Raw genomic sequence first — 12,414 nt, 5'->3', positions numbered from 1 at the left:
CCAGAAATTTAATGGCAATTGCATTTGTGCATGCTCACCAATTCGTTAATAATTTTCGGAGAATTACTAAATTATCGTTGCAACAGGCAGAATGAATGTAATAATTAATCCACCGCTACATTGTTAATCAACTGCAATTCGATTAAAATGATTTAATTAAAATTTTATTCCTCTTCCTCGGTGAAAATTATAAAATGCATGATTCATGCGCATCGGGGGATAGGGGGAATTGGGTGATGTAGAGGGGTAGGGGGTTGTAAATTAAAAATTGGAATTTAATGGAAATACATTCAGATTCATACATAGAGAATTCACATGTACAGAATTTATGTCAATATTCTGGATAGACACTGGCATCAATTTATTCCATTTCCCCCATTTTGGTGGTTCCCGTTGTTTTATTTCATGATGTAATAAAAAGTCATTTTAATTGAAAATTCCCGAGAAATTATTCAGTCTTTTTAAAAAAAAACCAGTTTCGTGATTCTACTGAAAAATTCATCAATGCTTTTTTTTTCAAGAGAGATTAATGAGATGAGTGCAGAGGGGCGATAAAAATTCATCGGAGCGTCGAATTTTTCGCGTTGTGAAATGTCATTTTTCTCGATTACTCCGACAATGATGGGAGATCCAATTAAAATTTTTTCCTACCCATGAAATTATACTTTTAATTACCCTCCCCATTGACGAAAAGAAAAAATCCATAAAGATTTTACTCCGTCAAGGAACGAAAGAGGCGAAACTGACAAAAAACCTTGACGACATTATTCGATACGGGAGGTTGATGCTTTTACAGTCGATATAAAAACCCCTGTAACTCGAGTACTTTGTGTAAAAATATGCCCAGCGATATTGCCCGGTTTCTCATAAAAAAAACTTGAAAAAAAAAGAAAAAAAAAAAACTAAAAATGTATCTGCATAACTTTTATGCCAGAAGCTCTCGCCGTCATCGTTAAATTCGCTCCCCTCGCCTTTTACCCCATCATTTTCCCTCTCACCGGGACATGTGCCATGTTAATTGCCATTCTTTTCCAAATATATTCATAAAACGTATCTCCCTCGTCAGTGCCATCTCATGAAATACAATACCATTTTATGACTTCAATTATCATCGACCGTGGAGTTGTAAAAAGATATCAGAGCACTTCTGTTTGGAGTTTGAAATTGTTTTTGAAAAATGCTGAAATTGAATATTCACTGTGCATCGTTGCATTAAGACATTTACTGGGGTTGGAAGGCAATCTCATAGTTGTGGGAGGGGAAACCATTTCAAAATGGCGAGGTGAGGGGATGAGAAGACAATGTTTTTCTGGTACTTCTGAAAGAATCGTAAATGAAGTTGTGAATTCGCTTCAAGTTCAATTCTGTTAAATGACTTATATATTTATGACGATATTTTTTACCTTTTCAAAATTACTCAATATATTTTTTCTTATTAAAACGTTGAGTTGCTGTTGGAATTCAATGAATTCTTGGTGATTCTGTTGAAAGCTTGGAAATTCCATCCATTTCATGCACATCCATTCATTTCATATTAAAATTCTCTTAATTGAATTCCAAAGAGAAATTTTTCATCGCTGAATTCGCCATCCAAATCCCCATTCCCTCATTTTTTTTTCAGATGGAGTTGAGGGAAATAGTTAACAAACATGAGAAATTACGAATGGAAAAAATAATCCAGGAGAAATAAATGGAGGACGTGGAGGCAGGAGAGAACGGTGGAAAATGAGGGGCTGAGGGAATGGCTTGAGAGGGGGAGAATTGTGAGTGAAATATGAATAATGCATTTCTCCAGTGATGCTCAACTCATTTTTAACATTTGAAAAGTGGTTCTGTGGAGTCTGGAGAGCCCCTGGAGACTAACGAAAAACTTTTTCCACGTACTTTATTTTTCTCGGGATATTAAAAAAATCTTAACTTTTCTCACCAGTATTTTTACTCAATTCTGCATCAGGAAAACAATGGGAAAGAATTCTCCAGTAACTTTAAACTTTCGAATTTATATTTGCACTTTTTTTATATCTCACTTCCGCGTTTTCCGAGGCTAAATTAATTGCTTATAAAAGATGCATGAAAGAGATTGTAACATTCAGGAATTGTTAATTCAAATCGTTTAATGAATCTCTCTTTAACAGTAGAATTTCCCACTTTTAAGATTTTCCAAATCGAAACAAACCATTTTAATTATAGGTTCTAATTTAATTATAGGTTTCGCTAAAACTAAATTATATTCACGTGAGATTTTAGGAAAAGATCCATTCACTTCATAGAAATATATATTTATCAATTATTTATCCAATCGAATAATTTCCAGGCAATTCCGACTAGATTCCCATAATAATTATTACTTAATAAATAATAAATACGAGTGATAAATTATATATAATAATTTATTACTCCAGTGAATGATCAAGTAAAAAATCTCGTTGAATAAACTCCACCGATTATTATTAATTTTCTCAAAATCCCGAATGCTTACCGAAAATTCGGAAACAGACGGACTTCTCAGATATTCATAATTATTAATCATAATAATTAATGTAGAGCACCAGGAGTTCACCTAACTGCAGTCTTTCTGAAAAAAAAAATATAAAAAATAATGATTATCTAATTATCTCTAGTTTGACTTCGCCTCGGATATCCGACAAGATGAATCGGCGTTTCCGGGATCACCAGGAGCAACAGTCCCTGGGTTGTTCACTTACCCTCAAGTCCACCCTCGACTGCACACACATGCAACGAGAGAGTACGGCACGTATCTGAGTGTCGAGAAACGTAAGCTGAGAGGCCACCCCCAGGGGCTTTAACCACTTCCATTCGCCTAAGTAGGTCTAGTTCAAGGTCTCGATGCTACGGTCAAGCAGGAAAAGGTTAAAGCGAATCATCCGAAATAGCCCGTTCCACTGCTCCCATTTATCCTAGGTGAAAATAAAATTGATATATAAAATAAAAAAGAAAAATACGATGAAATCAATGCCAAATGACGAGAGTTAAATTCACCACTGGAGTGGATCACAGAGGATCACTATTTTTACTTATCGATGCGCTCTACAAAGCAATGAGTGGTTATTAGAGGCATACACGTAGACATTGTGCATTGTGTACTTCAAATGAAGCGTGTGGTTAAATTAACCGTTTTTATTTACCACTAACAGGGGGAATTCTACCGTGGTTATGGAGATGTTACGTTCACACCACTGCACGACAAAGGACACTTTGCGTTAAGCGAAGGGCAATTTTCAACTGAGCAAGCAGATGACGGAGGTACGGATACATCGGGAATTATGGGAGGACAGTAGGAACGACTGGGGGAAGGAATCAGGTGAACAGAATCTTCATCAAGGCTGTCTAGAAAATGGCTTTTTTCTTATTATTTCATTTTTTTATCATTGTTCTATCGAGAGATATGAAGATTGTTAAAGAATTTTTTGGAAATTGAAAATTAGTTGTAGGAAAACAACGGATATTTCAATTATTTATTTGTCATTGATTTCATTTGAAAAATTAATGTAGGACATCTCTTTAAGAATGTCTCACACCCATATATCGCCAAAATTCATGTTTGTCGGATTTTTTTTTTTGGCTGATTGTTGATGGGAGTGATGGGAAAAAATATAACGTTTTTGGTTTTTGTCATTATTTAATGGCTCACGAAGTTTCGTGGTGGAGCGATCATTCTTAGGGGATTTGTCTGTCAATTTGTCAATTTTGTGATCCTTTTTAGAAGTTTAGAAAAAACATCATTAAACGGTAATTAAAGACTGGGAAATCGCAAAAATGTTTTCTTTTCATGTCGACCCCATTGTAAATTTTCCAGAGAAATAGAAAATAATTGATAATTAATAATTGATAATTGCATACCTAGGCAGGAAAAAAAAATGTCTCAGATCACATGAAATTGTTAGTCGAGGCGAAGCCGAGGCTGACAAACATGTGATCTGAGGTATTTTTTTTACCGGCTGAGGTGTGTATACAATTTTTCTGCTCGACGAGCCAGAAAATCGTAATTTCTCGGCCGCACGGCAGCCGGGAAGTTGCGACCTTCTGGCCAGAGAGCAGAAAACGTTAATTTTGGCCATATATCAGCACCTAACATCCTTAATTCTTCTGTGCTCCTGTTAAAATCTGAAGAAAATTGAAGAGAAATTTAGAGCGCATGCGGTAAAAATTTGAATCAAATAGAAGTTTCATAACAGGATCACAGGAGATGTGAGGAGTTGCCCGATGTTTTCCGCCATTTTGTCGGCCTATTCTCCAAGAAAATGGCGGAATACATGGATTAACTCTCCAATTAAAATATGTTATGATTGATTTTCAGGACTAAAGGCGCTAATTGGCGCAAATCGACGATGTGAATCTACTATATATTTATTCCTACCCATCATTTACTTGTAACAATTATATTGTTATTAAAATAATATTATTATTTAATACATAATATAAAATAAATTAAAAATATTAAATTATATTCCGCCCAGTAAATTCCTTTGTTTATTAAAATAACCTCATTAACCTCGTGATGGTCGAAATTGCCATCAATAGTAGAAGTAGTTATTGAACCTGGAGGAAGCATCAAGAATCAATTAGTCTCCAGTATGCTATCCCGAGATGCCCATCAGTCCACAGACGACATTGTTGACGAGATGATTGGCTCAGGGCGTTGGCAACTCCTGATAACTCTTCTTCTGAGTTTCAGTACACTAAATCACACACTGAACACCGGCACCGAGGCCCTGATGCGTCCAGACGGCTGGTGGTGCAAAAAGCCCAATTTTCTCCATCACTGGACTGATGTGCAATGGATACTGTACAGCCACACTGGAGAATCCGTAAGTAACTTTATCCCTCATTATTTGTGATTAAATTCCCATTAAATGTGCATTCCTCATTGCGGCGCAGTGCGTTGGTGTCTGCAATCGTAAACAGTGGGATCAGCAGTTACTCGCTGATGGTTATTTTCAAGGTTGTGAAGTTTATGAAATTGATTACAGTGCGTTGATTAATTTGAGTTACGCAGATAGACCGACCATTGATACCACCAAAACCGTAGCTTGTCCTTACGGAATCCATTACAACACTGTTGGCGGTCAGAATTTAGCTGAGAAGGTAATTGATTTGAGAAAGTTTCACATATGATGACGAACAATCACGAACAATCACGAAAAATTACGAACAATCCTCACATAATGATAACAATAATCAAATGGTCCACTCAGTTCAATCGGGGGTGTGATAACGGAAAAATAGTGTCACGGCTTTGGCAGTCATCCAGCGCATTTGGAAGAATCATTGGTTACATTTTTATGGGAACCCTCAGCGACTGGATCGGCCGCAAAACCGTGATCTTCATCTCCTGTGGAGTAGCTCCAATTACCGCTGCTATGGTTGCGATATCACACCATTACGTACTCTTTATCATATCAAGTATCATCAATGGTTTCTTCGACGGGGGATTCTCAGTGTGTCTCTTACTCATTCTGGAAATCAGTACCAACCTCAGAAGATCGGAGTTACTCGTCATCGTGTGCTGCTGTTTTGGCCTGGGAATAGGTAAAAAACAGTTGAAAAGGTCTTGCGCTTTTGAATTTCATCGCTGAATTCCTCAGGGATCCTTCCAACATTCAGGAACTTCTTCAAGTCCTACGACCTAATGCTGGTGTCTACCAACGCCCTGTTCATCCTCATGTTCCCGTTCATTGGAATGATCCCGGAGTCCCCGTCTTGGCTCTTCTGCACGAGAAGGCTGAGTCAGTTGAACAAGACAGTGAAAAAAGCTTCAGCGATGAATGGCAGCTCGATTCCTCCAGGAGTGATTGTTTACCAGAGCAACGAGAGGCTCCAGCTACCTCGAAAGAGGCTCCAGCTTTGGCACATCTTCCTGGAGCCGGAGATAGCCTGCGAGATCATTGGAATAGGATACCTGACAGCTCTCTTCGCTCTCATATTTGGATCTTCTTATTACTCGATCTTGGCACATGTGACTAAATCGCAAGTAGCCAATGCTCTTCTCGCTGCTGCCACGATGGGGGGCATGTTGTGCGGTCAATTCTGCATGCTATTGATGGGACACAAAAAGATCCTACAGATTGCCATTGCACTGGTCCTCGTGAGCTCCTTCATGCTGATCATTGATCTTCATCAGTTGAAACCTTCTAATACGGGCCCTACCACTATCTTGTGGCTCGTTAATGTGAGTGTTGTCAGTCTTAGTTACGGGGTTTTACTGAATTACAATGCAAGGACTGTCCCGACATTGTTGAGGTAATTTGATGGTTTAATTGATTAACAAATCCCTCGATAATTAGAGATTAATTATTGAAATTGATTGTTATTATAGATCGATTATCTTCGGTGATATTCATGAGAAAATTTAGATTCCAGTATTTTCATATTCATTAATTCAACTTGATTAATTAACGATTGAGTTAAAAATATGCAAAATACGAGAGCAATGGACTTCTTTAATCTGTTGTAAGTTGGAAATTGCAATTTTTCAAGGGGAACTCTATCTGGAATCTGGAAGAGCATCTGGGCCCTCTTCGTCTGGACCGGCAACTACGATTACGTAAAGTTCCCAACAATGGCAATCTCTCTGATAATGACCTGTATCCTAGCTGCATTATTCAGTCTAAATCTCAAAGATTTATACCACCGTGAATTGCCAGATACAATTGAGGATTCAGTTAATTTAAAAATGTACTCGATTACACAATTTTCCATCGACAATTCATTAATTGACGTTCAATTATCGACAGAAAATCCAAACCTAAACGCTGGCTCGTGGAGGAGAATCCAGAGCTTGTTGACGACGAGGAGAGGTTTGCAGGGAATAGTGTAAATTTCTTTCAAAGATTCAGAAAGAATTCTGTTCAGCCCAAAATCGAATCTTAAATACTAAATTATGCATGAATGCATTGTGCATTGTGTAATCACGAAAATAGAGTGGAATAATTTGAATTGGATTTCTGGATTTAGAAAATATTTCTTCATTACGGCGGGGCCTTCCAGGTTTTTCCCAAAATACAACTGATGCCCGGAGAGGATCAAGAAAGGAAAGACTAAGTATAAGGGTTCAGGGTAGAACGAGAAAATTACATTGCTCTCTGAAGAGGAGTTTAACCTGAACCTCGCAAGTAATAGTTACTTCGTTGTAAGTCTTCATTCAGAAAAGTATATCTTGACTGTCTAGAGTCAAATAATTCCAAATAATAACTCTCAGTCTTTAAAATACTGAGTGTTCATTTCTATCCCCATAATCCAATAGTTAACTATCTCTTTACCCCCGTTTTATGTTTCACATTTGATATTATATATTTAACGGTTACTGTAATTATAATCCAAGAAGTGAAGGGTAAGCCTAGTCTGATGTAAAACAAACAAGACATTTGTAACATCAAAAGAAAATAAATAGAGTGGAATTAGTAGTTAACTATCGTAAAGTGAATAGTTCTTTCCCAGAAAAGATCTTTGCTTTACACCATGTCTACCTTCTTCTAGCGTTTTCGACTATCAGCTTGAAAGTTATGGAAAAATCTCGACGGATAAGCTGTGTCTGCTGAAACTGCGACAAAAAATGTTACATACTTTTTTTTTAAAGGGATGAGAGATTCTGTTGAGTTTTTATTTCAGACGCGGCAACACCGCACGCCCAATCGATTCGCATACATACAGAGGGTTGGGGGCACTTTACTGGTCATCTGACCAAAGACCACTATTCTTGTTTTTTCACACCCTTACAGATTACCCCCTCATGATTAAACAATTTTCATTAAACAATAATAAAAATTGAGAATTATTTATTATGTTCCTACGTCAATTCTATTAACCGCTTCTCAGAAATTTGTGAAGGAAAAGAGAAAAATGAGAGGAAATCGGCAATAATTTCTCGATCCGACACATTTGGTAATTGCGCCTCTCAAAATCGTCTATTTAAGAATGTAGAAAGTACTCGGATATCCTTAATGTGAACCCTAAGTCTCCACTCTCTTCCCCGTCTCCTCAGCAATTTCAGTGTTAATCTCTCAGCATGATTTATCCTCATAAATTACACTTGTAAATGACGATAAAGCGATCAGATACAAAGGGAAACAAAGGAGGTAGACAATTTACGAGAAGCTCAGTAGATCCAGCCCTTCGCTCCACCTCAGCCCATTAACCTTGACAAACGTTTCGAATTCCGAATAAAATTTTTATTACCAGTTGTTCTAGGAATCGAAAAGTTACGTAAGACAATCCCAACAACATCTCCCGGGAGTGGTGAGCCCTGGTTAACCCTCTGGGTATATATTTTCACAGTTGATCAGACGCGGCAACCCAGAGTGAAACAGGTGGCACCTGCCGTCGGATCCAATTCCTGAGGATGCTGACGATAGAGATCATCGGGGGAAAGAGAAACACGAGAGATCTCAACCGCATCAGTTTAACCCTGAGTAGCAACGAAAAACCGTCAAAGGTGAAAAAAATAAACAGTCAAAAATAATAAAATAATAAAAAAAAAGGTATAAAAATCAACAGATATGTTGGTAGGTGCACGAGCCAGTGGAAACAGGTGGCCAACAATGCGGAGGCGCCCGTTGGAGGGTGAAACTACTTCAGTCGAATCTTTTGGTGAGAGGGGGAATCCCCTGCTTGCCAACTGACGGCATCTCGTGCCCGCAACTCTAGACCCGTTTTCAGATTCTACCTTGGGTTATTTTTGATTGTGCCCGTTACCTTCATCTTTATCAAGTGGTCAGAGACCAAAACAAGGGACTCACCACGAAATTTTCAAGTCTTGGTGATGGCTACCGGTGATTTTTAAGATGGCGAATGAATTTTCCAGGACGGATGCATGCGACTGTTTGGATTGCACCGAGGATGCACGCACGTGTCGAAAACAATTAGTCGATCGTTGCGATGATGAAGAATTTTTTTTATAGGCGATGACTTTGAAATGTCGAAGCACCGAAAGGCTGTCAGATTAAATTAAATTGTTCTTCAGTAAATGTAATAATGATTTATTATTATTATTGTATTATTATTACGTTATTGATTATAGGTGTACACAAAAATGCTCATTAACAGCAATGTCATTCTTTTTTTTTAATTAAAATTGAACCAATCTCCCATAATTAAAAATTCCGACACACAAATCAATAAATTATTGAATTCCGTAAACTCACGTCCTTTCACCTCGTTATCATCAAATTCTCTCATCACTTATTCAATAATGATAATTAATTTATTCAACCGATTTCTAGGTAATATCCAAAGGACAACAGCAGTATGATCACCGGTGCATTGCATCTACCCAAACCACCGGGATATTTGATACTGTGCCATTGGTGAGTGATAAAACTTTGAATCCCATTGCTGATTCGATTTTAACGGGCAAAACTGTCGGTATCCCATCCACGGAATGCTCGCTTTAATGAGCCTTATTACATGCAAATCGACCGAATTATCCAACCGGCTGAACCACACGATTCATTAACCAATCATTGTATGTGCACGTTGCATTAATCTCGGGTTAGTGGAATTTTATGAAATTCTACTCCAGTTATTTTTTTGCTTCTCAAGAATTTCGGTGATTTTTGTTTCATCAAATTTGATATTAAACTGTTGAGATTAAATTTTTACCCCTTTCCCTTTTTCATTCTGGCAGTGATGGACGATTTAAAGGTAATATCTGCCGGAATGTACACGTGTGGTACTTGCCCCCATCCCTCCCACCTCATGAACGATGTTATGAATAATTTATGAAGACACATACACACAAAGGCATCATGAAAGATCTACGGTCGTTAAACTCAAACGCTCAAGGCTATAATTGAGAACACTTTGCCAAGTCAATCATTATCGGTAATTGGTTTATTAGTCATTGAGCTTCAATAATTCTTTCGGGATGAAAATTTACTGGACTTCATCTAGAATTAAAATTACCGAAGTCTTCAGATTTTTATGGGATTTATTTAGTCTCCGGTGTTGGGTGCATTAATTATTGATTGTTTTGGGGTGTGATTGGAGAATTTTTAAAGCTCATTAATTTTTTATCCGTGGAATTGAGGAATTTTAAGTGGTAATGGGTAATTTATCTGGAGGTTTCGACTTGATGAGGAAAGTTTTCATTTTTGGGGGAATGTCCGTCTCCTTCTGGGGAAATTTAAAATCTTCAATTTGTATGTTTAATCAATTAAATGATAATGTTAATTTGTAAATTTTTAACATTGAGAGTCAATTGGTGATTCAGTAGTTGATTCAAACCATTCCCTTTCCCTTCATTTTTTATCAATCGGATTGAACGATTCAAATAGAAAATAAATAATTCATTACTACATTTGTTGAATTAATTTTCCCCTGAATAGTTGACACGACAATGTTTAATCCAATTATTAATAAAAACGGAATAAAATCCATTCGATAACATAATTAATAAAAATCAATCCAGTAATCTGGCAACTCGAAATTTAATGAAGTAGTTGATGATTGAATAATTTCCACAATAGCCCTGCAGACACCAGCTCCACCCGCACTAATTTTTCATCCCCTCCCTGTGAACAATAACGTAAAACAAATTCCCAGTATTTTCTGCTATCGACAACAATTCAATCCCTGATAAATCGATAATCAATATCCTTCAAATAAAAATTCCATTGTTCATGGATTCTACACGAGAATCCTCTCCCCAACTCCAATTGTAACACCCAGAATAGCATAGCACGGGGTGGGTTGAAAAGGGGTGGAAGGGGATAGAAGGGTTGATGGAAGACGAATGTATAATTTATATTTGTCATTCATCTCCGTCTTGTTTACCTTTGTTATTTTCCCCCGGTATTGATCCAGCCGAGAGTTTCGAAGAGTAAATGGGTTAGGGGTGGGAGAACGGGTGGACAGACGGGGGTGTGAGAGGGGGGCAGGGGTACATGTCGACGAAAAGAGAGGGGAGAGGTATGTACACAGACTCCTCTCCAATTCTCTTCAGCTCCCCTCTCCATCCCCTCCTCCAACATTTTCCTTCGAGTTCCGCGAGTTTTACCTCCCTCCGCGATCCCCAACCACCCACCCCCAATACGCGCAGTTTGAGTAAACAGAAAGTTTGAGAAACGGATAATGTCCCGGATAAATCAAGGAAATTTGATAAATCAACATGGCGTACACAAGCCCAGAGGCGCCTTTTGCTTTTCGTCGCTAATTATATTCAGAATAGTAATTGTCTTCGTGTAATTTTACCCTTGTCTTTGATATTTCTTTACTTCGCGGATGGGGGAGGGGGTGGATCACGGGATGAGTCCTCGACACGTACACGAGGTGATACATCATCATCAGGCTGATGTACGAGGGAGCCCGCACGATGGAAACCCAAGTGATCCGCTTGACGTTACAGTGAAAAATGACTCTGATGCATTTTGCGATTTATTGTTTTTTTTTTTCGGGTTATTCAACTTTTGCGATTTCTTGGTCTTTTTGGGGATGAATTGCTGAATATTTCTGCATCAACATAAATATTTACTTTTGTCAACTATCTATTTATTTATAACAATTCTTTAAATTCGAAAAATGGGATTTCCCCGATTAATTAGATTTTAGATAAACCCTTTGGTTTTAATTCCAATCATTACTATTAATTATTGTCAGCATTTATTGTTGTTTAATTGTAATTAAAATTGTTTTACTCTAGAGGATGATTCTTTGGGAGAATTATTTTGGACGAATGATTGATATTAATTATGATTGAAATTACGTTGAAGGTAATTAACATCTGATTTTCAAGAACAATATATATATCGTTTTAATGGTTGTAATAATGGAAAGGTATAAACGGAAATTGGGAATCATCGAAACACTTGGACGTGGCTAATGCAATTAGGGGACTAATCGAATTAATCAATTAGGAGTGAATCGATTAATTAATAGAAGAGAATTCATCGGTTGTACGACATTTGCAGTCTAGGTGCCGCACAGATTACCACAGGCCACGTATCTTCACAGTTGGAAGAATTCGTGACCCATTTTCCTTTACGGCGGTTAGGTGCAGTTTTATGAAAGTTTCAAATAAATTGCATTACTCCATTACATCAAAGTACTGGTTTCCGGGGCCTGGGGGGTGGAAGGCCAGTTCAAACCAAAGTTTTTACTCTCCTGTTGAGATAATGTAATCGGACAGACTCCAGTCCTAGCGGAAAATCCTGAGTACTTTCCACCTCGATTGAACAACAATTGAGTTGCCTGGAAGGAAATTTTTCTGGTGTTTATTGGGTTTGAAATTGTATCATAATTGAATGTCCAAACTCTTTAGGGAAGTCCTTTCGGTTTTGTGAATTTTATTTTATGCTGACGTGGAAAACATTTTGTTTTACACCTTTCATTTCTCATTTCATCTCAATTATTATAAACTCAAAAAATATATTCACATTTGCATTTATAATTGTAATTATT

At 37.5% G+C, this 12,414-nt stretch overlaps 1 protein-coding gene and 2 long non-coding RNA genes across 4 annotated transcripts in view; 2 read left to right on the top strand and 1 right to left on the bottom strand.

The window, feature by feature from the left end:
- LOC105266947 (uncharacterized) overlaps positions 1-4,389 on the top strand; it is a 6,441-nt gene extending 2,052 nt beyond the window's left edge. For both annotated transcript variants that reach the window (XR_892206.1, XR_892205.1), the window contains 4 exons: positions 1,622-1,763; positions 2,622-2,922; positions 3,156-3,322; positions 4,319-4,389. This is a non-coding gene — a long non-coding RNA (uncharacterized lncRNA). The remainder of the gene's footprint in view (positions 1-1,621; positions 1,764-2,621; positions 2,923-3,155; positions 3,323-4,318) is intronic.
- LOC105266946 (uncharacterized) lies at positions 2,150-3,221 on the bottom strand. The gene is made up of 3 exons (XR_892204.1): positions 3,147-3,221; positions 2,706-2,918; positions 2,150-2,575 (listed from the first exon to the last, which is right to left on the bottom strand). It is a non-coding gene; the product is annotated as an uncharacterized lncRNA (long non-coding RNA).
- A 206-nt stretch (positions 4,390-4,595) lies between the features above and the next one.
- Positions 4,596-6,976, top strand: LOC105267033 (solute carrier family 22 member 15-like). The gene is made up of 6 exons (XM_011305607.1): positions 4,596-4,829; positions 4,900-5,106; positions 5,217-5,550; positions 5,607-6,261; positions 6,499-6,696; positions 6,756-6,976. Exons 1-6 carry the CDS (start codon positions 4,596-4,598, stop codon positions 6,889-6,891), a joined length of 1,764 nt encoding a protein of 587 aa, XP_011303909.1. The 3' UTR covers positions 6,892-6,976.
- The last annotated feature ends 5,438 nt before the right edge of the window (positions 6,977-12,414 follow it).

The sequence above is a fragment of the Fopius arisanus genome, unplaced genomic scaffold, assembly GCF_000806365.1.
Source record: "Fopius arisanus strain USDA-PBARC FA_bdor unplaced genomic scaffold, ASM80636v1 scaffold00043, whole genome shotgun sequence".
NCBI lineage: Eukaryota > Metazoa > Arthropoda > Insecta > Hymenoptera > Braconidae > Fopius > Fopius arisanus.
The sequence above is the reverse complement of the archived record's forward strand: the minus strand, read 5'-3'. Positions and strand labels throughout refer to the sequence as shown.

Bases quoted from the DNA above. Each gene is read 5' to 3' on its own strand.
- LOC105267033 (XM_011305607.1), top strand. From the start codon at position 4,596: ATGCTATCCCGAGATGCCCATCAGTCCACAGACGACATTGTTGACGAG. The intron at 5,107-5,216 runs GTAATTGATTTG...TGGTCCACTCAG, and splicing joins GTCAGAATTTAGCTGAGAAG to TTCAATCGGGGGTGTGATAA. The intron at 6,697-6,755 runs GTACTCGATTAC...AATTATCGACAG, and splicing joins GATTCAGTTAATTTAAAAAT to AAAATCCAAACCTAAACGCT.